General features: G+C 31.8%; 1 protein-coding gene across 4 annotated transcripts; it reads right to left on the bottom strand.

Annotated features, from left to right (window-relative positions):
• Positions 1-180: 180 nt before the first annotated feature.
• Positions 181-26,966, bottom strand: LOC134708473 (uncharacterized). Of its 4 annotated transcripts, none has more exons than XM_063569035.1 (11): positions 26,848-26,966; positions 12,738-12,955; positions 12,197-12,258; positions 11,553-11,657; positions 10,863-10,983; positions 7,548-7,703; positions 4,926-5,073; positions 3,022-3,143; positions 2,598-2,662; positions 1,696-1,851; positions 181-1,229 (listed from the first exon to the last, which is right to left on the bottom strand). In XM_063569035.1, the coding sequence occupies exons 2-11, from the start codon at positions 12,944-12,946 to the stop codon at positions 844-846; spliced, it is 1,530 nt and encodes a 509-aa protein (XP_063425105.1). In that variant the 5' UTR covers positions 12,947-12,955; positions 26,848-26,966; the 3' UTR covers positions 181-843. The 4 variants fall into 4 exon arrangements, with proteins under 4 accessions (XP_063425105.1, XP_063425102.1, XP_063425103.1 ...); XM_063569032.1 differs by lacking the exon at positions 26,848-26,966 and adding an exon at positions 18,922-19,246; XM_063569033.1 differs by lacking the exon at positions 26,848-26,966 and adding an exon at positions 18,922-19,246 and having other exon boundaries at positions 10,863-10,980.
• Between the last annotated feature and the right edge of the window lie 1,009 nt (positions 26,967-27,975).

Genomic DNA, 27,975 nt, shown 5'->3' with positions numbered 1-27,975 from the left:
ATCCATAAGTTATAACTCTCAGTAGATGTTTACATCCACACCAATCAATCATTTTAAAATGCTAAAAAGTAATAGTCAAAAACTCAATAACATTTGTGAACAAACAATTACATTTGTGACAAATAATTACATTTGTGACAAATAATTACATTTGTGATTTAATAATTACATTTGTGATCAAACAATTACATTTGTAACAAATAATTACATTTGTGATCAAACAATTACATTTGTAACAAACAATTACATTTGTAACAAACAATTACATTTGTGACAAACAATTACATTTGTGATCAAAGAATTACATTTCTTACAAACAATTACATTCTAAAACAAATTCTAAACATAATATGTAGCATTCTCTAAACAATAATTTCATCCTCTAACACAAATCTTTACAAGTTTTAATTCAATTCCATTCTTTTGTAAAGATAACCAGGGAACAAAAACTTAAACCTTTAAAAAAAAGTAAAATTTATAACAATCCTTTTTAACATAACAATTTATAAATGTATACTATTAATAGAAATTACAACAAAAATAGGAAGTATATTTGCACAACTTAATGAACACTAAATTTTATAATAAAAAATAAACATGGACAGTCACTGAAATCCCAATCATGAATTAATATAATACACAACAGTGAATTGACAATGAAAAACCATTAAATAATACTACCATAACCAAGCCACTATTAAAACTAAACGCTACTCATATTCAAAACTTATATTGCTTTCATAAAACAAGTAAAATGATTATCTCCATATCTTTTTCCATATTCTTAAATGACTTTTCTAAAATCTTTTCTTTTTCCCTATAGTATACAATCCTTGTATAAAATTATAGTTTTTCTAGAGGTTTGATGTCCTCTGAAGACAAAGGATTATGCTGGGACATCAAATTAGATTCTTCATAAGTAGTGCTATGGGTAGATTTGTTATGGTTAATTGGTAATACAGCATTTGGATTGACGTAATCTGGCATCTGTGGCATGTTATATGGACAAATGGTATTGGATCCATAAAACTGGTAATAGGGTTGAGGTTCCATGCACATACCAAAGGCATCACGGTCAATTCCAGTTTGTTTTGATGCCAATGGTGAGCCGAAGAAAGCATTTGGATATGCTTCATGTGAGTTGTATGTCCTATGAAAATTCTGTATGTCATATTCATTATAAAATGCATGAGGTCCTGTGTTATAAGAGTAAGACGACTGCTGCTGATCTGGAAGAAGAAAATGTTAAGAATATCAAATTGAGTAGCCAGGCTGCCACTTATAAGTACATAAACGAAGTTTAAACATCAGTAGAATTTTTAAAATAGCAATAATTGCATCACTCAATTTATTGTGATACCAAGGTGTTTTTCAGGACAGACATTCAATACCAGAACATATTATTGAATCTGCAAAATTAAAATCTACAATGTTTCTTTATCAGTTTATCTCCATACAACCTTAAATTGTTACAACTAATTTCTTCATTGATTTCCGCTTACATAAACAAGCTTAATTTCTAATTCATTAATTTGGTCTCTTGTGGAGAGTTGTCACATTGGCAATCATACACCTTTTTCTGTTTTATATTTTAAACATTGTTCAAAAGTTAAACTTTAATATAGTTAAATTGTATTAATCTTTATCTAAAATTCAGTTGTCATGACTTTTGACAAACTAAATACATGTACATACCCATGACAGCTGATCCAGGCCTAGACATAGGTGGTTCATATTGATTGAGTGTCAAAGCATTAGATATACAGCTTGTGGGTGGAGGTGATGACAAAAACTTGTCAGCCTGAACAAGGAAACGTTTGGTTGATTTTGAACTCATAAAGGGATCATTATCTAAAAGTATTATAAGTATGATACAGTTCATGATTCTGTTTATAAAAAATTCCTGGTTCAGTTGAAATTTTTCTCTGAAAATGGCTGTGTGTATTTGCCTGTCCCCAGTCAGGAGCCTGTAATTCAATGCACTTGGTTGTCGTTTGATTCTGTTCCCTTTTATTTTGGTACATAAATTAGGTCATTAGTTTTTCTCATTTGACTGTTTCACATTTGTCATTTCAGGACCTTTTATAGCTGACTATGTGGTATGGGCCTTGTTCATTGTTGAAGGCATATGGTGACCTATAGTTGTTAATTTCTGTGTCATTTGGTGTCTTGTGAAGAGTTGTCTCATTTGCAATCCTACCACATCTTTTTTATCCAAAATTATCACAGTAAGTTGTTATCAAATGTTCTGATAATCACTGCAGATTCATTTCTTAGAGTTGTTGATTGAACTTTTATATTAATAAAAGGTAATATGCGAGTACTTTTAATGCTGGGTTACCAATTTTCATGGTTTTTTTTTTGGTGTCCCACAAAATATACAAACTAGCGTCTTAGTCAAGACATAGAAAGATCCCCATATGATTACTGTATGGACAAAGGGTTTTTTTGAATTTGATACTATCTTTAGATTTTCATTTTGAATCAGATCTGCAGACATTAAACTTCTTTAATCAGAATTTTGATGTTTAAATGTATAACAAAGACTGAAATAAATGTCAATAAAATAAGAAAAATACCGATAAAATCATCGTCACCTTTTATTCCTACAGTGGGATACTGCTGTACATAGCCAGGTTCTACCTTCATTTCATTATTATTTCTGTAAACAAATTAGGAAAACTTTTGTTTAAGGAATCAATGTCAATGATTTAAAATAACCTAGAAATTTAACTTGCTTAAAATGTTATACCATGCCTTGATTGGGAAAAGAGTAATTTGTAAGTTCAATAAAGCCAAACTTATATGTACGGGAGTGATGTTTAATAAATGTTTAATAAAGTATAAAGCTATTTATTTTACTTCCATAAAAAATTATCTTGTACTTCACTTCTGTATTCATTTCATTTAAAATACAAATGCATTTTCTAAGAGGAAAGTCTTTTGAAAAATGTTCAGTGTAACCTGTGTTATCATAAATAGGCAGGTTACACTGTAATAATATGTATGTGTAAGCCTTACATATCTGTATCAACAGTTGATGAAACTGTATTTGAGTCAGCCTCTTCTTTCTTAGATTTCTTCTTTTTGCTTGGTGTAGGAGATTCTGGTGTAGTAGAATCCCTGGCCAGTATATCAGTAATCTGTAACAAATAATACAGAAAACACTTTTACAATCAAAGCACTGTGGATATGTGAGCCAAAATTTGTTCCTGTGAAAAAAGTTCCAGTGGACCTAATTTCACAGATAATTTGTTCTGGGAGAACTTTTTACACAGACAATTTCTATATAATTTGTTCCATCTATATGAAATAAGTTCCACACTTTACCTGGTGAAATAAGTTCTGGGTTGGTGAAATTTGTTCCTTACCTAGTGAAATAAGTTCCATGTTTGTGAGATTTGTTCTTTACCTGGTGAAATAAGTTCTGGATTTGTGAGATTTATTCCTCACCTGGTGAAATAAGTTCCTTGTCTATGAAATATGTTCCACTGGTTAAACAAGTTATCTTATATATTGAGCACTTGTCATTAGTCAGTTTAATGTCATTATAAAAAACATGTATTTAGTCTGTATTATATTGAAAATGTTATAAATAAAAAGTGTAAACATCCAATTTGAATCATGTGGAGTTCAGCAAAAGTTAAATAACATACTCAATTAATAATACTAAAAATAACAATTATGAACCAGGAAAAAGTAGAATAAAAAATAATAATAAAAGTCATTCCCCAAAAAAAGGTATCATAGTTAAAGATGAACATTTGTACTTTTTAAAAAAAGGACTGATCAATTATTTTAAAAGACAAAGAAACAAAAGATACACTCTTTAAAAACTGCAATGACCATAGCTAAGTACATGTATGATAATAACACCCATGACAGATCAACAGGAAACAAGGAGGTCTCCATCCTATAGTCATGCATTTAATTGCAAATGTACCCCATGCAAGCACAGTACTTATTTTCTATGAAATAGGTACGAGCAGAACATTTTCATTGATTTCTATAAAATACCTTTGTTCAAAACTAATATCAGAGGAACTTATTTCACCTTTTCTTTTAAATTTTAGTATTGGAACAAAACTCATGGTGTTGTAATTTTTGTTCCGGAACTTATTTCACACTTGTTTAAAAAATTAGTTCCGGAACAAATTTTATAGTGCTGGAAGATACTGTTAGCAAGCCAACCTGACTTGATATTAAAAAAAGAGATAACATAACATCTGTCCTCAATGAATGTTTTATTCAATGCAATACTCAAGTTGTTAAGAGCTTACTTTTTAATATATATATATATATATGTGCAGTCGTAGGTTTGAACCTAGTCTTCAATTTAGACTCGTATATATTGTATATATATATATTTCTCATGTATAGCCAAATGTGTTTAAGTGGTGATATAAAACACAGACTACATAATAAATCAATCTGCCCCATTTAAAACAACATGAGTAGAGAAATGAAGCATGATTTGCTTGCTCAAAAGTGATGAATTCTATGTAAAAGTATAATATTAATATTATGCACTTTTTATTAAATGACTTTGCTACATTAATTTGTATGAATATTCACTATTACTTGCTTTCTAAACAGCTTTTCAATATTTTTCATTTTGTTTCAAATTTAATGTAATTCAGATAATTCCAAGCAATGCTGTCTGTTAGTTATAGACCATGCTTAATCCCATGGAGGTTTTTGTGAATGACTTTCATCTTCAAAGGGCCACAAAGATGAACTATTGGATAATTTCTCAAGCCTTTCCATTAGCAATAAAAACATTATCAACACCTACCCATCTTGCAGACACTTCAAACTGCTATATCATTAACTATTCTTATTGCTAAAGTTTATAAAAATGTATTAGGAAGTAAATTTTTTAACAAACAAAAAAATGTCTTCATTTTCCCATATTTTATACATACTTGATTTTGAAAGTCTTGAGGCAGAGCTGCATTGACCAGTTTAATGAAGTCTACACACATTTCTAAAATGGATGCCATATCAGTCTTACGACCCCTAATGTATGGCAGCAGAACTCTTAACTGATCACAACTGTCCTTGATTCGCTCTCTAAAACAAAAATGATTATTGAAAAAGAGAAATAAAAGTTTATATTCATTTTTTCAGATGTACTAGTATCCAATGTCTATTCTTTTTTTATAAAAGAAAGAAAATGCTTGGATTATCTTGCATTGAATCTTACTGAAAACAATATTTCAGTTTATAGTACCAATTCACTCAAGTATTTTAAGATTTATTTCAGTGAGAGTTCTTAAGAGTTCTTTATTTTATAAATACAGAAGGAGTTCACAAAAATAAAATTCTCAGAAAAAAATAAAGGTAGGAAATGTTTTAATTATCTCCAATTAAGGTGGTACCCAACACTTGTACTTAAATTAATTTGGCTCGTTTAATTTCCATAAAATTTTGTCGAAGTGAGTACTTTGTCCTTTAACAAAAATATAAAAATTTCAGAAATTTTGAACCAACCGTTTCGTCAGAAAAATTACACTGGTTATATAGCAGTTCGACAAACACCAATTTTGATCATTGAGAAGCTTAGGATAACTTTTACAACACAATGTTATTAAAACGTTTAGCTGACTTTACAGAGTTATCTCCCTGTAGTGTTAGGTACAACCTTAAAACAAAATAAAGGAAGAAAATATCTGGATTATCTCCCATTGAAACAAAATAACGGTAGAAAATATCTCCCATTTAACCAAAATAAAGATAGGAAATATCTACCATTTAACCAAAATAAAGATAGGAAATATATCCCATTGAAACAAAATAAAGGTAGGAAATATCTCCCATTGAAACAAAATATAAGTAGGGATAAGTAAAAACAGAAAAATACTGAACTCCGAGGAAAATTCAAAAAGGAAAGTCCCAAATCTAAATGGCAAAATCAAAAGTTCAAACACATCAAACGAATGGATAACAACTGTCGCATTCCTGACTTGGTTCAGGCATTTTCTTATGAAATATTTGGATTATCTCCCTTTTACACAAAATATAGGTTAAAACATGTTTGGATTATCTCCTATTAAAACAAAATTATGGTAGAAAATGCATGGATTCTCTCCCATTAAAACCAAATTAAGGTAGAAAATGTTTGGTTTATTTCTCATTGAATCAAAATTAAGGTAGAAAATGTTTAAATGATCTCCCATTTGAAACAAAATAAAGGTAGAAAACATGTGGTTTATTTTCATTGAAGCAAAATAAAAGTAGAAAATGATTGAAATAAAATAATGACAGAAAATGTTTTGATTGTCACCCTTTGAAACAAAATAAAGGTAAAAAATGTAAGGATTTCCTCCCATTGACACAAATAAACAGAGTACAGGTAGAATATGTTTGATTATCTTTGATTAATAACACAAAATGGAGGTAATTTCTTAGATTATCTCCCATTTAAACAGAATACAGGTAGAAAATGTTTAAATTATCTCACATTTTTAAAAAAAAAATATGAAGGAAATGTTTGAATATCTCAAATTGAAGAAAAATATAGGTAGAAAATGTGTACGACGACAGACAATGAAGAGGACGGACGCCAAGTGATGGCAAAAGCTCACATGGGGACTTTCAGGCCCTGCTGAGCTAAAAATGAAGAAAATGCTTAGATTGTCTCCAATTGAAACGAAATAAAGGTATGAAATATTTGGATTATCTCCCATTGAAACAAAATAAATGTAGAAAATGTTTGAATTATCTCCCATTGAAACAAAATAATATTTTGGTGAACCTTTCAAAAAAAATATGGACCTCCAAAAATATTTTAGGATAACCAGAAATATTTATCAACCTCCAAAAATCTACAAAGCAGTTTTAGCAAACTATTTGTGGAGGTCCTCAAATATTTCAGAATATGCTGAAATCTTTGATAACAGAGGTTTTACACTATTTTGGGATGAAAATTGAAATAAAATATGAAAAACCTTAATCAAATTAAATAGTTTTGAGCCTCAAAACAAGTATATCAATTTCAACATTTTTTTGGTTGTTCTTTTTACTTCATTCTACATGATTTTTTAAATGGTACATTACAAAGAAAGTATATAATCAATAAGTGGTGAATCCAGACGGGGGACTGGGGGTAGAACACCACCCCCTCCTTTTGTGATGTTCAATATATTTGAATGGGGACATATGGTTGAACCCCCAAAAAAGGCCCCCCTTTTATCCTGGGTTGAGAACCCCCCTTTTAAAAATGACTGGATCCGCCCCTGTCTATGTTCATAAACACTTTGATATACATGTATAAACATATCTGATGTTAATATAATTTAGAATACACATTTTAGCAGTCTCCATATATAGCCTGAAAGTTTTATATTTGAATGGGGACATATGGTTGAAACCCCCCCAAGGCCCCCCTTTTATCCTGGGTTGAGAACCCCCTTTTGAAATGGCTAGATCTGCCCCCGTCAATGTTCATAAACACTTTGATATACATGTATAAACATATCTGATGGTTACAAATAAAAATTTAAATTTCAATGTATTCTACAACATTTCTAAGTGAGGACATTTACCTTCTAACTTTTTCTTTAGTTGTATGATCATTAGCAGATTGTTGTTTCAGTTTTTCTGTCTGTTGTCCATTGATCTGTGCAGTCATACATTTCATAATATTCAATCCACCCAGCTGAGCAAGACTAAGTTGACCAGATTTATTGTCTACAGATATGCTGAAGTAAAGATGTTAAAATTATTTAGAATACACATTTTAGCAGTCTCCATATATAGCCTGAATGTTTGAAGACCAAAAGTGTTGATCCAAGGTCTGTATGTCTATCCAATTGGAAATACAGAAATATATGATAATCATTTAATATTAATGAATTAAGATACAAACTTCTTAGTTACAATTGCATTATAAGAGAATAATTTAATTTTGGATGTAACACGTCCTCTGATTGGCTGACGTTATTTTGTTATGAGCCCATAGACATAATTTAGTCATGTGACCGTGATGTCATCAACGTATTTTCATGGTATTCTACGGTGTAAAATGGAATTTAGAATTAAATTATATTGATTGATTGATTGATTGTTGGTTGCTTTACGCCACATTAGCACAAAAAGTGAATTAAGTTATAAAAAATGACTGTAATATTTTTTCTGTCTATACGAAATAACATAAAAAATGTGGTGCACACTGTTAAATAACCCACTATGGAGAAGACTTCATAAGTATGATTTACTTGTGTCTAATCCATTTGGCTTCAATTCAGCATATAAAATATGCTGAAACTAAAACAACCCGCTACGGGCGTTATTCAGTGTGCACCAAATTTTTTATGTTATTTCTTCATAGACATAGACAGAAAAAATATTACAGTCATTCTTTAACTGAATTATTGGTATTTTCTCATTATACTTTCTATTGACAGATACTGGAAGGATATGGCTAGTAAAAAAACAAATAGAATCCCTTATTGGGAAGCTTAATTGGAGTTGCCAGGTTATAAAGGGGGGTCGCATTTTTCTTAGGCGTTTGCTAGACCTCAAGCATTCTTTGAAAGGAAGCCAACACAAAGTTATCTTGTCAGATGATTTTCAAAAAGACTTAAATTGGTGGATTCAATTTATACATGAATTTAATGGAACAGTGAATTTTATAAACAAGAAACCAATAACCAACATTCAAACAGATGCGTGCAATTTTGGTGGAGGTGCATTCTTTAACAGTGATTACTTTTATATTAATTGGAAAATTGACATGCCAGCAGTTGCAGATTTTCATATCAACATTAAAGAGACAGTTACACTTATTTTGGCCCTTTTTCATTGGCACGAACAGCTACGAGACAAACATGTCATGGTATTTACAGATAATATGACAGCACGTTCTATAATAAACAAAGGCACATGCAAATCATCATATGTTATGAATTTATTGCGACAACTTTTTTGGTTACAAGCGACTTTTAATTTCACTGTTCAAGCAATTTTTCTTCCTGGAAAATTTAATGTATTAGCAGACTGTGTTTCAAGATTGCATAAAAAAGGACAATTATCTAAGTTGTGGAGTTTGAACTATATATACTCGTGTGGTTTTATACCATTTACTTTGAAGGAGCTTTGTTCTCATATGTCACCAGCCTTTGTATTTTACAGGTGGGGAAGAGCTTCGTGCAAGACTGTATAGTAGTGTGCAGAAATACAAAGCCTGTGGTTGGTCAGAAGGGACAAAGCGTACATACAGGACTCAATTGAATTGTTTTCATACCTTTTGCGAATTATTAGACTTGGCTTTAGTGCCCTTTTCAGCAGATAATGTGTGTTTATATATAGCATATTTAGTGGATGTGAAATCATTTAAATATTGTACAATTGTGAATTATTTGAATATTATTAAGCATTTACACAAAGCAAATGGACTAGAGGAGCCAATCTCCGGTAATTGGCAGATTCAGAAAGTTTTAAATGGAGTTCGTCGTTCTATAGGTGATGCACAGAAAGGTGCAGAATTAATGACACCTCGATTACTCTTAATAATAAAAGCTAATTTAGATTTGAATTCGCAAAATGATATTTGTATTTGGTCAGCTTGCTTAATGGGATTTTATGGATTATTACGTCCTGGAAATTTTTTGCATTCAGGAAAATATGTAGAACATAGAGATATCCAAATTTGTGATGTTCACTATCATAGAAATGGTTACGTTATTGAGCTTCAGTGGACGAAAACAGTACAATTTCGTGAACGAAAATTAAATATTGTGTTACCCTCTATAGTGGGGCATCCGTTGTGTCCAGCTTCAGCAATAAAGGAATTATTGCATTTTCATTTTAAACGTGGTGCAAAGGAAGACGCACCTTTATTGTGCAATTTATCATATCAGATGTTTATTTCACGCATTAATAGCATTTTAATTAGCAATGATATCAAACAGCATATAACAGGTCACTCTTTTCGACGGGGCGGTGCCACTTGGTGTTTGCGCATTGGGATGTCGGACAGTATGATAAAGAATATTGGAATGTGGAAAAGTGATGCATATTTACGGTACACAGAAGTGGACCTCAGCAGAAAATTTGACATTGTGCAATCTTTTGGTTCTAGCCTTCCGACCTAGCTAACTTGGCAACTCCCCCTTTTTTGGTTGGGCTGGGGATTGTCTACCCTTCATTGTACTGATTGCATTATTAATTGCATTTTCTTATTATTAAAATTTGGCCCATTACACAGCCTTATGTTTATTTACCATATATATACATATTGCCAAACTTGGAATCAAAATAAGGGATTCAGTGAATACCGACTTTGATGTAAAATGGTACTTCCTACTCCATTCTATTTGCAACGTTTATAATCTGGTATTTAGCTTAACCTTTAGATAAATGATGTAAGCGGCATACGCAGTTATAAATAAATGATATAAGCAGCCGCATGGCGCAATTTTTGCATTCCCCACCCACCCATCCCAGTAGCATTATTGAATGGGTGTGGTTTAAGCATAGATTATATATATCACTTTTGCATTATATCAATTATAGGATACTACATGTATTATTATTTTCATTTTTCTATCTTTTGTGATTATTCATATATGTTTTAGCTTTCAGAATTGCATTCTGAATTGACTTTAAAGGAATATAAAGCATTTGGGGATTGTCTACCCTTCATTGTACTGATTGCATTATTAATTGCATTTTCTTATTATTAAAATTTGGCCCATTACACAGCCTTATGTTTATTTACCATATATATACATATTGCCAAACTTGGAATCAAAGATATAACATATATACAATGTATCATGTAAATTATACATATTTGTAAGAATCCAAGATACTCTGTATATTTCTAATGGGTAGCATAAAACAAGACATAATGTTACCTAAATCCACCTCTTGTGGGTTGTTCTGCACATATAGTTGAAGATGGTGACATTGGAGTACCAGGGTTTTCAGAGAATGAAGGAAGTTCTTTAATGTGCGTCTCAGAACCGTCCAAATCTACTATTAATAACAACTTTACAATTATCTTTTCCTACCTTAGTAAGGTACAATTTTGTGGGTAGACAAATATTAAGCCTTGTATATTGTTTCTATATAAATATTGAAAGAGAAACTTTTTAAAATAATCAGGTTTTTTCTCCACATCAATTGTAAACAATAAATTAAAACCAAAGATTTGATAAGATATTGGATGTTGATAAAATTATCATATGAAAGGGAAATAAAGGAGTTGAGGCATTAAGGCTTAGTTTTGGCCAAAGAAAATAAAATGTTTGACAACTATTACAAATTGGCACATTTAACTGTAGCTTGTAAAATGTTTTACTACCATTTAAAACCATGATCCAATGTGTTGATGTTTGTCTCACCAATAGCTTTATAACAGCTTAGATCAACAACAAAAGCAATTGGTTGTAAGAAAAAAGTCTTTACAAACAGTTTATATTTTCTCGTTTGTGTTTTTTTTTATAATATTCACTTTACGGACAATGTATCTATTTATTACATATATTATGGCTTTAGTGTTCTATATATTCGCCCATAGAAAAGTAATAAAATCAGAAACTAACCAGGAACAATGGTGATTGACGTCCATTTGGAGTATTTCTGTCGGATGAGGTCTTCTTCAACAGGTTCAAGAACAATTTCATCTATACCATGACGCCGCAAATCTACTACAATAGTTTAATATTTATTGTAAAAGAGTTTAATAGTTTTAAAAAATAAACACAAAGATTAGCTTCTTTATATGGTGAATATATTACCCTTTTAACTAAGCCAGCCAAATCAGAAATCATACATTTCAAATATCAAAAGAACATTACAGCTAGTTGCATTGTGTGTGTAGGTAAGTGTAATATCTTTAGTTAGCTTGCTTTCTAGCTGAGCCATGAGGTCATTATTAGGTTAGTTAAACTACCCTCCTTTCAGAGAAGACTACTCTGACAGATAACCAATCACTAATAATGACTTTACTGTTCAGCAAGCAAGCACGCTAACCAAAGATATTACTTTTTACCTTACACACTCAATGCAATCAGCTGTAAGCTACGATTTAGTCAAACAATTAAATTAGAATCTTTTTGCTTTAGCTTTTAAGTATTGATAAAAGAGGAATTTTGAAATAATATTGCTCAAAATTAGCAAATCTGTCAGACTGAGCATCTGTTTTTATATAAATTGAATTCTATCACTAAACAAATATTCAATTTACCTGAAGAAATATCATTGGCTACACCTATTATAACTGTTCCTCTGTTACATTTACTGGCATATCTACAACATATTAAAAGAATACTAATAGTAAGACTATAAAAAAAAGATGTGGTATGATTGTCAAATGAGACAACTCCCCACAATAGTCCAAATGACACAGCCCTTTCATGGGTAAATTTTGGTTGATTGTGGAGCCCCTTCCTCTTTATGAAAAGTTCTGGATCTGCCACTGAGTTTTGTCAAAGTAAACAAAGAAACATCTGAAGAATTAATCACTTGCAAGTGAAAAATCCAAACTCATTGAATCTATTTCCACGAGACCTTAAATTAATCCAATAAGCTAGAGATTGGTAATGCATGCAAAAGTCCAAACTTTGCCTTTTTTAAAAGTTGAAATTTCGACTTTAAACTTCCATACATATATGATAACAAAATCATTTAAAAAAAATGTTCAACAATGTATATATACATGGATAGGCATGCCTAATAAAGATGCTTGTCAAAGGTATTAATCAACTTAATAAATAAGTTTAAAATACCTAATAGATGTAGTCAAACTAAGTATATCTGGTCCTACAGGCATGTCCATCAGCAACCAGATTAGAACAAATCCTTTGTTATTACACAACTCGAATGATTCCTCTTGTTTACATATTTGAATTTCATGACAGTTGGTCAGCTGCTGAATCTTACTCTTCAACAGAACAGCTCCATCTCCTTCACCGATTACAAGTGAGATAGTATTCATTTCAGATCCCTTTAAAATAAAAATAAAAGTGATTACAAGCGAGATCGTATTCATTTCAGATCCCTGTAAAATAAAACAAAAGTGATTACAAACGAGATAGTATTAATTTCAGATCCCTGTAAAATAAAAGTATTAATTTCAGATCCCTGTAAAATAAAACAAAAGTGATTTACAAGCCAGATAGTATTCATTTTAGATCCCTGTAAAATAAAACAAAGCTGATTACAAGTGAGATAGTATTCATTTCAGATCCCTGTAAAATAAAACAAAAGTGATTACAAGTCAAGTGAGATAGTATTCATTTCAGATCCCTATAAAATAAAACAAAAGTGATTATAAAGTCAAGTGAGATAGTATTCATTTCAGATCCATGTAAAATAAAACAAAAGTGATTATAAAGTCAAGTGAGATAGTATTCATTTCAGATCCCTATAAAATAAAACAAAAGTGATTATAAAGTCAAGTGAGATAGTATTCATTTCAGATCCCTGTATTGTAAAATAAAACAAAAGTGATTACAAGTCAAGTGAGATAGTAGTCATTTCAGATTCATGTAAAACAAAACAAAAGTGATTACAAGTCAAGTGAGATAGTATTCATTTCAGATCCCTGTAGTGTAAAATAAAACAAAAGTGATTACAAGTCAAGTGAGATAGTATTCATTTCAGATCCCTGTAAAATAAAACAAAAGTGATTACAAGTCAAGTGAGATAGTATTCATTTCAGATCCCTGTATTGTAAAATAAAACAAAAGTCATTACAAGTCAAGTGAGATAGTAGTCATTTCAGATTCATGTAAAACAAAACAAAAGTGATTACAAGTCAAGTGAGATAGTATTCATTTCAGATCCCTGTATTGTAAAATAAAACAAAAGTGATTACAAGTCAAGTGAGATAGTATTCATTTCAGATCCCTGTAAAATAAAACAAAAGTGATTACAAGTCAAGTGAGATAGTATTCATTTCAGATCCCTGTATTGTAAAATAAAACAAAAGTGATTACAAGTCAAGTGAGATAGTATTCATTTCAGATCCCTGTAAAATAAAACAAAAGTGATTACAAGTGAGATAGTATTCATTTCAGATCCCTGTAAAATAAAACAAAAGTGATTACAAGTGAGATAGTATTCATTTCAGATCCCTGTAAAATAAAACAAAAGTGATTACAAGTCAAGTGAGATAGTATTCATTTTAGATTCCTGTAAAATAAAACAAAAGTGATTACAAGTGAGATAGTATTCAATTCAGATCCATGTAAAATAAAACAAAAGTAATTACAAGTCAAGTGAGATAGTATTCATTTCAGATCCCTGTAAAATAAAACAAAGCTGATTTCAAGTGAGATAGTATTCATTTCAGATCCCTGTAAAATAAAACAAAAGTGATTACAAGTCAAGTGAGATAGTATTCATTTCAGATCCCTGTATTGTAAAATAAAACAAAAGTGATTACAAGTCAAGTGAGATAGTATTCATTTCAGATCCCTGTAAAATAAAACAAAAGTGATTACAAGTGAGATAGTATTCATTTCAGATCCCTGTAAAATAAAACAAAAGTGATTACAAGTCAAGTGAGATAGTATTCATTTTAGATTCCTGTAAAATAAAACAAAAGTGATTACATGTGAGATAGTATTCAATTCAGATCCATGTAAAATAAAACAAAAGTAATTACAAGTCAAGTGAGATAGTATTCATTTCAGATCCCTGTAAAATAAAACAAAGCTGATTTCAAGTGAGATAGTATTCATTTCAGATCCCTGTAAAATAAAACAAAAGTGATTACAAGTCAAGTGAGATAGTATTCATTTTAGATTCCTGTAAAATAAAACAAAAGTGATTACAAGTGAGATAGTATTCAATTCAGATCCATGTAAAATAAAACAAAAGTAATTACAAGTCAAGTGAGATAGTATTCATTTCAGATCCCTGTAAAATAAAACAAAGCTGATTTCAAGTGAGATAGTATTCATTTCAGATCCCTGTAAAATAAAACAAAAGTGATTACAAGTCAAGTGAGATAGTTTTCATTTATGATTTCTGTAGAATAAAATAAAAGTGATTACAAGTGAGATAGTATTCATTTCAGATCCATGTAAAATAAAACAAAAGTGATTTACAAGCCAGATAGTATTCATTTCAGATCCCTTTAAAATAAAAATAAAAGTGATTACAAGCGAGATCGTATTCATTTCAGATCCCTGTAAAATAAAACAAAAGTGATTACAAACGAGATAGTATTAATTTCAGATCCCTGTAAAATAAAACAAAAGTGATTTACAAGCCAGATAGTATTCATTTTAGATTCCTGTAAAATAAAACAAAAGTGATTACAAGTGAGAAAGTATTCATTTCAGATCCCTGTAAAATAAAAACAAAAGTGATTACAAGTGAGCTTTTAATATGGTTGACCTATTGCACATCTAAGAAACAAACATGTTCACCTTACAATCATTTCATACTTTTAATATAGTTGACATTTTGCATATAGTATGACTATCTAAGAAACAAATAAATCCAGGAAAACTTAGAATTGACCAATGAACCATGCAAATGAGGTCATGGTCAGATGAGAATTGTACAAGACAGACATATATATACACCTAACAATCATTTCATACACCAAATATAGTTGGCCTATTGCTATTAGTATTAGATAAACAGACAAAGAAATTAACATTGAGTAATGAAGGTCACGGTCAAACAAAACATGCCAGACTGAAATGTATTTTCACACACCAAATATAGTTGACCTGTTGCATACATGGAAATGAGGTCAAGGTCAGATGACACCTGCCAGTTGGACATGTACAACTATTAAATACACCAAATAACGTAGCTGTTGCCTATGATATCTGAGATACAGAATGAGCCACGAAAACTTCATCTTGTTCACTGATCCATAAAATATGAATTAGAGTATGAAGCCCGTTATTTATTAATGAAGTTGCACGAGGTAAGTTTTCGAAAAGGGTGGTCCAGACTTTTTTTTATACACGTGTATAACGGCTGGTAATCTACACAAACAGAACAATGGGTTCTGCAATGAAAATTGTGTGAGGGTTTTCCGGTTAATCATTGTCGCCGCTTCGTATGGCGAGTACATTTTTAAAATCGCAATTTTCTTATTCAACTGATCAAATCTTGCAAATCGGTGAATGCTACGCTGTGGTGAATGCTTTCACGAAAAGACGCATGTATCTATCGTTAACTGTTGTGTGCATGAATTTTAACTTCTGCAAAATCAATCGTCCGACAAGAAATTGTCAAAGTTACATTAAACTTTTGAGAAGTTTCTATTTACAGACCTGAAAGGTCAAATTCCGTTTTAACATCGCGATGACCGTAAGGTCATTCCGATGTAATTGCTATCGCCTAGATTTCCATTACGTAACTTTCTTTTGGGGTTTGTAAAGAAGACATGCAACCGTTGTCCACATGTGAGTCAAGCCTTTCTAGTGTAAAACACTTGATTGTTTGGAGGCATATTTAACTGCGTGCCGTATCCGGGCATATACATATGACACAAGTACACAAGGAATTTAGCATATGAAGCTTGTCGAGGGGAGCACAAAGTTAAGAATACCGCCTAACAACCATATTATGTGTAACACTGAAAAGGCTTTTCTCCCGTATGGAACACAGTTTCATGCCTTCTTTTACTATCTAAGGATGAATATGTCTAATACTAAATTAAAATATAAAGGCAAGTCACTGGGGTTTCTTTTCAGAGACAAGTGAATGAAAATAGGGAAATATGTGAATTTCCGATGCAAAAAAATCATTAGTGAATCAATATTAATTTCAAACTATGCCATCTTAAATGACATGTATGAAAACAGTAACGTAACGATATCCGTCTAAATACGTATGTGTATGCGTAGCTTGCATGTTTTCTCAGATGCTCAAGCATCAACACCAATTTGACAAAATAAATGTGTCCGCAGCAGATATTTAAAACTAGGAGGTACACGAATGATAACAAGGGGAATGCCATTACAGCTACTGCAAGCACAGGTCCGCGGAAATGTTTCATCTGAAATTAAGCCAAGGAGCGATGGCTTAAACCTCTGACGTAGTAAAGTTACTAACAACTTAACAACCATATGTGACATGAAAGGCGATGTGATAAACAACCATGCAGGTTTTTATTGAGTGTGGTCGTTCCTGGTCTTATAAATACCCGTTTTCACCTAGGAACATACACGTATTAATTTAATTTTCGATAAAAAAATAGAGTTCCAATGTCCCCTGCATTGCACATATTTTATCTATCCAAGGGCAATATAAAAAAGACATTTTTCTTGAGAGAAATATAAGCTTCAAAGCAAATACAACAGGATTTCCATTATAATATATATTGCCAAGCTCTTAGGAGCATAACTGGTTAAAATATTTGATCAGGACTTATTTACGAAAGTGTCAAAGATATTGCTGTCAGAATATATAAGTTTCATAAAAAAAAAATCTGGCAAGAATTATGCACACGAGACTTTCTAAACCGATCGGACGCCCGGTGTTTTCATGTCCCTGCAATGCGTTAATAAGCAAAGTATTCAATTTTGTTTATATCAAAAACGCTCAAACTCCGGGAAAGGTTCATAGTAACTTCGGTTCTTATATTCCGAAGTTCCATATACAGAAGTGCCGCTGTAATGGGTCAGTTTTTGAGATCGTCAAATATCAGATTAGGTTGGAAACTTTTACATCAAATATTTTCAATTAGAGGATGGTATTTTCGAGAAGACAATAAAAATCTATTGGGTAAGATATGAATTGAAATTAAGCAAAATTCTAATCGTGTTTGATTCTGGGGGAGAACACATGTAAACATGGAAAATTTCCGAAAAAGTATTATTTTCTGCATAATATTATCCAATTTGTTTTCCAAACTTTTGGCATCCAAATCATTACATCCCTGTTCGCCACTGTTAAATTAAAGTCAGTTCAGCGGGACCTCTTTAGTGTCAACACTATTAAAGTCATGATTATTGAGAGCCAAATATCATTCAAAAATCTAAAACTTAGTGTTATTAAATTTTGGAATCAGATTTTGTTTCGCTAGCTTTTTACTGTTTTGTGTATACCACTTGTCCAAGTCAGAGGTGATGCTATTTGAAAATATATGACGTAGTTGGGGAAAGTTTTATCAAATCGGATCTATTGCTTTATGCAAACAGTTCAAATAGAACTTTTGGGCATATATATGGTCTAATTATACATAAAAATTAGGCCCAAAATGGGGATGTTTCAAAATTCAAAATTTGGAATTGAAAAAATTTTGGTTGTTTTCCTGAAACCTTCGAAAAATCTCCAGTAGGAAGCTTAGCTAATCTATTTGATATGTAACCGACGAGTCGGGGAAGGGTAGTTCACAATGACGTCCAACTGATGTTTTGTCAGACATGACGGGACGGCCTGTCTGGCAAAACAGCCGTTGGACGGCCCAAGCTTGTCTGGCAAAACAGCTGTTGAACGGCCCCAGCTTGTACGGCAAAACAACCGTTGGAGGTCTGTAATCTCGGTCTAGGGAAGGCGGCACTGGCACGCCATCTCCAATCGCAAAGGTAGGAAGTCGATCTATCAACGTACATGTGTTCCACCTAACAGAAGTTCCAATGGAAACTTTATTTTAAATATTGTCATAATACCTATACCTGTTGGAACAAATATTCTATCCATTTATTTCGTTTGGAACATTTACTGTAATATTTATTCCTGTGGAAATAAGATCAAATAATCAGTTCCAAAATATTCTTTCCTTTTGGAACTCATGTTATGAAGGAACTTCTATTCCGTGACAGATCTGTGTCAAAAAATATATCTTTCCAACAACAAAAAACATTAGAAAAAAGGGATAAGTGCAATCAGCCAACGGAACTTACTCCAGTTGGTAAACAAATCACAGTACAGAATGTAAATTTATTAAATATGACTGGACAAGAAAATAACCGTAACTATTCCGTTAAACCTTACCCAGTCTCCAATTGGACTCATGTCTTGTGTCGAATTAGAATCGCAATACACTTCTTCTAAACAAAGCAATGTATCACTGGCAATGCTTATAATTTCATCGTCAATTTTCTCGTCAGATTTGTGAGTTTCTTCAAGAATGGATGAGAAAACATCGCGGCCGTCCTCAAATGTTTCTAACTCGTTACCAACAACTTCGACATTTTTCTTCGCTTTCGCAGACCTAGATTTGCTTTTTCTGTCAGACTTTCGTCTCGATGTTCTGCTGGACGACATTTCTAACGTTGTTCTGCGGAGAATCAATTTCTAAAGTGGAGCTAGGCCTACAGTCACGTGATGGAGAGTTAAGATGTACTTTTCACATATCAATAAATTGTCTCTTAAATGGGTAGGTATTGTTATTTAGTATAAGATGAACAATAAGTACAGAAAATAATCATTGGTTATTTAATGGTTATGAATACACTAAATCGTATTAAGACATTGATTTTCCAAACGAACTGCATTTCTAGTTGTTTAATTTTCGAAATTTTGTCAACCCTTCAGTTCCTCGCAATTTTTCTTGACACGGTGAAGGTCATTTCAATTTCACTCTTTACCAGTTCATTAGTAGTGTTAATAAATTAATGGCCGTATGAAGATGAACTGCTATCGCGTACAAAATAAAAATAATAACTTTTATACAAGTCGTTGAGGAAAAATATATTTTGAAATTTGACATTTGAAAAATATTGCATTTAATACGAAATTTAAATCATATTTGGTACGGACTTCGGAGCTTGGAATAAAGTAAGTGCATGGATCTTTGTCTTGACAATGTTTCTTTTAAGTTCGAAAGAATAAATAATGAATATTAAATACAATGTCAACCAAATCGTAAACCAGCACAAAAAATGGACTCTTAAATTAAAAATAAAATTCAAATATTGTAAGTGGCAATATAATCACGTTTCAAGAAATATAGAAAACAAAAATGTGTACATAGATCACGGATGCCTCATCCGCACTATCATTATCTATGTTCAGTGGACCGTTAAAAATGGAATAAAATTTCTATTTTGGCATTAAAATAAGTAAGAAAATATCTCAGGGAACATGTTGAATTAGTTTCAAGTTGATTGGACTTCAACTTCGTTAAAAACTATACATCCACCAAAAACTTTAACCTGAAGCGGGACGAACGTACGGACGAACGGACGCATAGACCAGAAAACATAATGCACATAAATGGGGACATAAAAAGGAAAACAAAGAGATGCATCCATCTTCAGTTCAAAGATATTTTATTGATTAAAAATTATTCAGTGTCTGATCTGTTTTTAGATTTTTAATTTGAATCTTTCAAACTTTAGTTTCTGCCCGTCCAAAGGGCACCCCAGTTTAATCCTAACGGTGTGTTCAAATAATTGTACTTCGTTTAATATCTAAGATAGCACTTATTACGTAGGAATACAAGTTACATAAGCTATTCTTCATAATTCGATTGCCAGACATACTCCAAGACTATGTAGAAGAGTTTGTTAGTCTTGTTAGTCTTGTATTATTTTAATTTTAGTTTCTTGTGTAGAATTTGGAAATTAGTATGGCGTTCATTATTACTGAACTAGTATATATTTGTTTATGGGCCAGCTGAAGGACGCCTCCCGGTGCGGTAACTTCTCGTTACATTAAAGACCTGTTTGTGACCTTCTGCTGTTGTTTTTTCTATGGTTGGGTTGTTGTCTCTTTGATACATTCTCCATTTCCATTCTCAATTTTATTTAAAAATCGGTGACAGAAAAAAAACACAGAAAACAAACAATCCATTACACACTATTATATATATATCAGCTTTACCCCAGTGGAGGAGGGTATCTCATGCTCCTGACGGGTAAGTATATCCTGCCCCCGTACGACACCGTCGCGTTGTACATGGCGTGCTTAGTACAAATTCTGTGTTCTGTCTAATTCAGTTATTTTGCAATCGGAAAAAACGGGACATGATACAAGTGTTCATTAAAAAGACGGGTTTTTTTTAAACTAGAAAACTACATGTGTATCCCTCGTTTGAAATGTAGTTACTCATTTCGGGAACTATTCCTTGTAGAGCGGGGTTTTCTCTATCTGTTTGATAGTTGGGTTCAAATTATAGAGTGGAAAATTTTCTGAAGTTAAATCAGATTCATACATTTATGTCCTACCAGAATTTCAAACGACCCCCCCCCCCCCCCCCCCTTTTCCTCGACAAATTTACTCCTTAACAAAAAGAGTTTATGAAAACAGTTGGTTTCTAGGAAAAAATTGCCACGACTCCATAACATATGCTATATTCATTCTCATACGAAAGCACACAATTCCTCAGAAAATGATGTTTTCTTGCAATAATATGGTTTGGCAGAACGATCCAAATCATACATGCAGTTTCCCGGATGAGAAGCGATATGTAAGCGTATAAACGACATTTTTGAGGGGTAAAATTTATTTTTTCTTAAATTCACAGAAAATGGTACAGTTTTCCAGAAAACAACTTTTTTGATAAAGTATTGTTGTTGTTGGTTTTTTTTTTTGGTTTTTTTTCATATTCAAAAATGTCAATTTTGAAAAACTTTATGCGGTAACATTTTGGTATATCAGTTTAGGGATATTAATCCCTCGTGAAATTTGCTGTATTATTTATGAACATGTTCTAATTATTAGGTCTTTCCACCTTTCCGTGGAAAGACCTATTGAATTTGTTCTGATTATTATTAGGTCTTTCCACCTTTCCGTGGAAAGACCTATTGAATTTGTTCTGATTATTAGGTCTTTCCACCTTTCCGTGGAAAGACCTATTGAATTTGTTCTGATTATTATTATTATTATTATTAGGTCTTTCCACCTTTCCGTGGAAAGACCTATTGAATTTGTTCTGATTATTATTATTATTAGGTCTTTCCACTTTTCCGTGGAAAGACCTATTGAATTTGTTCTGATTATTATTATTTTTTTTTTTTTTTTTCTTCCGCCTAAATTTTTTTCTTGCGTAGTATTGATGTTTCAAAAGATGTCGCTTAGATATTTGGAATATGATGTCATATAGTTTATACCCTTTAAAAATTTACAACTGCGTAACAAAATACTTTACGTTGTTAGAGTTATCTCCCCAAACACTGTTTTTCTTGTGGCCACTACTCCTTCGCAACCGTAAAAGATTACGACAAATTTGTTTTACCAAATTGCTCGTTACTTCTTCAGGATTAGGATATTCATTTGAACCGAAGCTTTCCGGAGACTCCATATGAGAGTTATTTCCCCTTATGCATTTGATATAAGTGATATGCGTTTCTAACTGGTAAACCATCAGTGATATAGGCCTAGGGTCTTTGGTTTTAAGTTATTTGGTCCAAAAAAATGAAAATAAGGTCAAGGTCAAAGGTCAAGGTCATATTCTTAATTTTGATTTTGGCTTATTTTCTCTTATTTTCAACAACCATGAAAGATATTGACAAATTATTTTTACTAAATTGTGAGTTGCGACATGTTGTAACTCATAAATTTTGGTTGGAAGGGTGCGTAAACAATAAATGAGAGTTTTCGCCCATCTTATATTTAAAATTATGCCTAAAGTGATATAACTCATTAACCATACATATAACAGACCTAGGGTCTTTTTATTTGAGGTCCTTGGTTAGTGACCTTGAAATTGAGGTCAAGGTCAAAGGTTAATAGGACGTTCTAGATTTTGACCTTTGCATTAAATTCATATTTATACATTATAAAGTCATAGGAACTGACATTTTGGATTGATTTTTAATATTTTTTTAATAAAATAGAACTTTACTTGTGGAAAGACCTTCAATTGTTCTTTGAACAATTGGTTTTTAATTTTTTTTTTTTTTCTTCCGCCTAAATTTTTTTCTTGCGTAGTATTGATGTTTCAAAAGATGTCGCTTACATAGTTGGAATATGATGTCGTATAGTTTATACGCTTTAAAAATTTACAACTGCGTAACAAAATACTTTACGTTGTAAGAGTTATCTCCCCAAACACTGTTTTTCTTGTGGCCACTACTCCTTCGCAACCGTAAAAGATTACCACAAACTTATTTTACCAAATTGCTCGTTACATCTTCAGGATTAGGATATTCCTTTGGACCGAAGCTTTACGGAGACTCCATATGAGAGTTATTCCCCCTTTTCCATTTAATTAAGTGATATTCATTTCTAAATGGTAAACCATAAGTGATAAAGACATAGGGTCTTTAGATTTGAGGTCCTTGGTCCCAAAAAATAAAAATGAGGTCAAGGTCAAAGGTCAAGGTCATATTCTAAATTTTGATTTTGGCTTATTTTCATTTATTTTCAAATACCTTAAGACATATCGACAAATAATTTTTCATAAATTGTTAGTCGCGACATGTCCTTACTTGTATATTTTGGTTGAAAGGGTGCGCAGACAATAAATGGGAGTTTTTGCCCATCTTACATTTAGAATTACGTGTAAAGTGATATTACTTATAAATCAAACATATTAACCTAGTGTCTTTTGATTTAAGGTCCTTGGTTTGTGAACTTGAAATTGAGGTCAAGGTCATAGGTTAATATGACGTTCTAGATTTTGGCCTTTGCTTTAAATTCATATAAATACATCATAAAACCATAGGAACTAACATTTTAAACTAATTTTTCATATTTCAATATCAAAATAGATCTTTGCTAGTGGAAAGACCTACAATTGTTCTCTGAACAATTGGTTTTTAATTATTATTATTTTTTTTTATTTTTTTCTTCCGCCTAAATTTTTTTCTTGCGTAGTATTGATGTTACAAAAGATGTCGCTTAGATATTTGGAATATGATATCGTATAGTTTATACGCTTTAAAAGTTTACAACGACATAACAAAAAACTTTACGTTGTAAGAGTTATCTCCCCAAACACTGTTTTTCTTGTGGCCACTACTCCTTCGTAACCGTAAAGGATTACGACAAATTTATTTTACCAAATTGCTCGTTACGTCTTAAAGATTAGGGTATTCATTTGGACCAAAGCTTTACGGAGACTCCATATGAGAGTTATTCCCCCTTTTTCATTTGATTCAAGTGATATGCATTTCTAACTAGTAAACCATAAGTGATAGAGACCTAGGGTCCTCAGATTTGAGGTCCTTGGTCCAAAAAAAATGAAAATGAGGTCAAGGTCATGGTCAAGGTCATATTCTAAATTTTGATTTTGGCTTATTTTCACATATTTTCAAATACGTTATGACATATCGACAAATAATTTTTCATAAACTGTTAGTTGCGACATGTCCTTACTTGTATATTCTGGTTGAAAGGGTGCTCAGACAATAAATGGGAATGTTAGCCCATCTTGCATTTAGAATAACGCGTCAAGTGATATTACTCAATAACCAAACATATTAAAGACCTAGGGTCTTTTGATTTAAGGTTCTTGGTTTGTGACCTTAAAATTGAGGTCAAGGTCATAGGTTAAAGGACGTTCTAGATTTTTGACCTTTGCTTTAAATTCATATTAATACATCCTAAAGCCATAGGAACTAACATTTTAAACTGATTTTTCTTATTTCAATATCAAAATAGAACTTTACTAGTGGAAAGACCTTCAATTGTTCTCTGAACAATTGGTTTTTAATTATTATTATTATTTTATTTTTTTTTCTTCCGCCTAATTTTTTTTCTTGCGTAGTATTGATGTTTCAAAAGATGTCGCTTAGATATTTGGAATATGGTATCGTATAGTTTATAAGGTTTAAAATTTACAACTGCGTAAGAAAATAATTAACATTGTAAGAGTTATCTCCCCAAACACTGTTTTTCTTGTGGCCACTACTCCTTCGCAACCGTCAAAGATTACGACAAATTTATTTTACCAAATTGCTCGTTATATCTTAAGGATTAGGATATTTATTTGGACCGAAGCTGTACGGAGACTCCATATGAGAGTTATTCCCCCTTTTCCATTGAATTAAGTGATATGCATTTCTAAATGGTAAACCATAAGTGATAGAGACCTAGGGTCTTCAGATTTGAGGTCCTTGGTCCAAAAAAATTAAAATGAGGTCAAGGTCAAAGGTCAAGGTCATATTCTAAATTTTGACTTTGGCTTATTTTCACTTATTACCAAAAACCGTATGACATATCGACAAATAATTTTTCATAAATTGTTAGTTGCGACATGTCCTTACTTGTATATTTTGGTTGAAAGGGTGCGCAGACAATAAATGGGAGTTTTTGCCCATCTTACATTTAGAATTATGCGTAAAGTGATATTACTCATTAACCAAACATATTAAAGACCTAGGGTCTTTTGATTTAAGGTCCTTGGTTTGTGACCTTGAAATTGAGGTCAAGGTCATAGGTTAATAGGACGTTCTAAATTTTCACCTTTGCTTTAAATTCACATTAATACATCATAAAGCCACAGGAATTAACATTTTAAACTGATTTTTCATATTTCAATATCAAAATAGATCTTTACTAGTGGAAAGACCTTCAATTGTTCTCTGAACAATTGGTTTTTAATTATTATTATTTTTTTTTTTTTTTTCTTCCGCCTAATTTTTTTTCTTGTGTATTATTGATGTTTCAAAAGATGTCGCTTAGATATTTGGAATATGGTATCGTATAGTTTATACGCTTTAAAAATTTACAACTGCGTGACAAAATACTTTACGTTGTGAGAGTTATCTTCCCAAACACTGTTTTTCTTGTGGCCACTACTCCTTCGCAACTGTAAAAGATTAAGACAAATTTATTTTACCAAATTGCTCGTTACTACTTCAGGATTAGGATATTCATTTGGACCGAAGTTATCCGGAGACTCCATATGAGAGTTATTTCCCCTTATGCATTTGATATAAGCGATATGCATTTCTAATTGGTAAACCATCAGTGATATAGGCCTAGGGTCTTTGGATTAAAGTTCCTTGTTTCAAAAAAATGAAAATAAGGTCAAGGTCAAAGGTCAAGGTCATATTCTAAATTTTGATTTTGGCTTATTTTCTCTATTTTCAACAACCGTGAAAGATATTGACAAATTATTTTAACTAAATTGTGAGTTGCGACATGTTGTAACTTATAAATTTTGGTTGGAAGGGTGCGTAAACAATAAATGAGAGTTTTCGCCCATCTTATATTTAAAATCATGCCTAAAGTGATATAACTCATAAACCATACATATTACAGACCTAGGATCTTTTTATTTGAGGTCCTTGGTTGGTGACCTTGAAATTGTGGTCAAGGTCAAAGGTTAATAGGACGTTCTAGATTTTGACCTTTGCTTTAAATTCATATTTATACATTATAAAGTCATAGGGATTGATTTTTAATATTTTGAAAAAAAATTAGATCTTGACTTGTGGAAAGACCTTCAATTGTTCTCTGAACAATTGGTTTTTAATTGTATATAGAAGAATTAACTATGGAGTAAAATACAAGGTTCAAGGTATGGGGTTAGATGCGTACGCACCCTCTTGATTGTCAAAAAGATATATATAAATCTTGTGTTTTTCATGATATATAAAACATTCTAACGCAGAATCACCCCAAAAAAATATCGCCTAGCCATGTTTGGCAGTATAATATTCAATTATTGGTAACCGTAATGGTGTCCCCACTTTCAAATAATCCTGATCCGCCAGTACATTACATTACAACTTCAATGTTGGCTTGAAAAATAAGAAAAAATAACTAGTAAATCTTAGACTTCTTTTGACAAACGAAGATTCATGACGATTAACAGTGCTAGCCTATTGCCAATCCTTTTCAGAAATTTCGTGTCGGATTACTTGAAAAACACAAATAAGGGTCGGTAAGAAGCCCAAATGTGTACAGTCAAGACGCATTTTGTGTACGGTCAAAATCTTTATAAATACCAGATGTGTGAACAAGAAAGAATATAGAGGGGAAAAAAGAAAAGAATCGCGTAGGCAAATCAGAAATAAAACTTACTTGAAATATGTCCCGATATCAAATCCACACTGAGGCAACATCAAATCCGCATGCAGCATCAAATTTACATGCACCGCCATCAATGTATTTGATCGAAGGTCTCTCCTTTATATACACTATTTTACAAGAAATTATGATCCTCATTGCGAATATATATATCTTAGATTTTACCTCAAAAGACAAACAGGCAGAGGGTGAAAAGAAATGCCCGTGCTCTCAATGAATACATATCATATGCATGCGAACTCATCAAGCACGATTTTTTGGGACCAAAGACCAATGTTCGACTTTACTTATATAAATATACATGGATCTGTTATGAATTATTCAGACAAAATATTTCCATTTAACAATTTCTGCTATTGTTTTTTAAAATCCAATTTGGAATTAGATTAATCAAATACGTCATTGTTATACAATTACAGGTAAAACAGTTAGGCTATATAGAAATATTCGAGTTAGAGATGTGGGTGTGTTTCGAGTTAAACTTCGAATTTGTAGAGTTAAATTGTAGTGTTTAAATTGCAAACGAGAAAAAAAGATATTTAGAAACCCAGTGAGTTTAAGAATATTGAAAATAAATAGCCAAAAGGGAAATTTCAAAAACTCCAAATTGAAAAGCATAACAAAATGGTTTTCGATGGAAATGTATCAACGCATCTATATTTATTGGATATTAATTTTGGAAACTGCTTCAGCCATATGTTATTATGAGATGGTAATTTGTTAAAAAATAAATATGCTGATGTCAGATGTTTGGAGTTCCTGTTAGAACATTTTTTTATACTTAGGGCGGTTTAGAACTTGACATTTTGTTTAGGCATGCTGTTCGATGTGAGCCAAGGCTCTGTTTTGAAGGCCGTACCTTGACCTATAATGTTTTGCTTTTATAAATTGTTACTTGGACGGAGAGTTGTGTCATTGGCACTCATACAACATCTTCCTATATCTATAGACCTCTTACTCAATGTTCGGAACTTGACATCCGTTTTGTTTGCGAATTGCAAAGAGGAATATTGGTTTCGTGCATTATTTTTCTGTTTTTCAGTTATAGTTCAATGAATCAAAGTTGTTTGCAATTTTTAACCGAAATTTACCATAGTCCATTTACTGTTCCTTGACCTTAAG

Source organism: Mytilus trossulus, chromosome 2, assembly GCF_036588685.1.
Source record: "Mytilus trossulus isolate FHL-02 chromosome 2, PNRI_Mtr1.1.1.hap1, whole genome shotgun sequence".
In the NCBI taxonomy this organism is placed as follows: domain Eukaryota; kingdom Metazoa; phylum Mollusca; class Bivalvia; order Mytilida; family Mytilidae; genus Mytilus; species Mytilus trossulus.
Note: the sequence above shows the minus strand (reverse complement) of the source record. Positions and strands in the feature narration are given on the sequence as shown.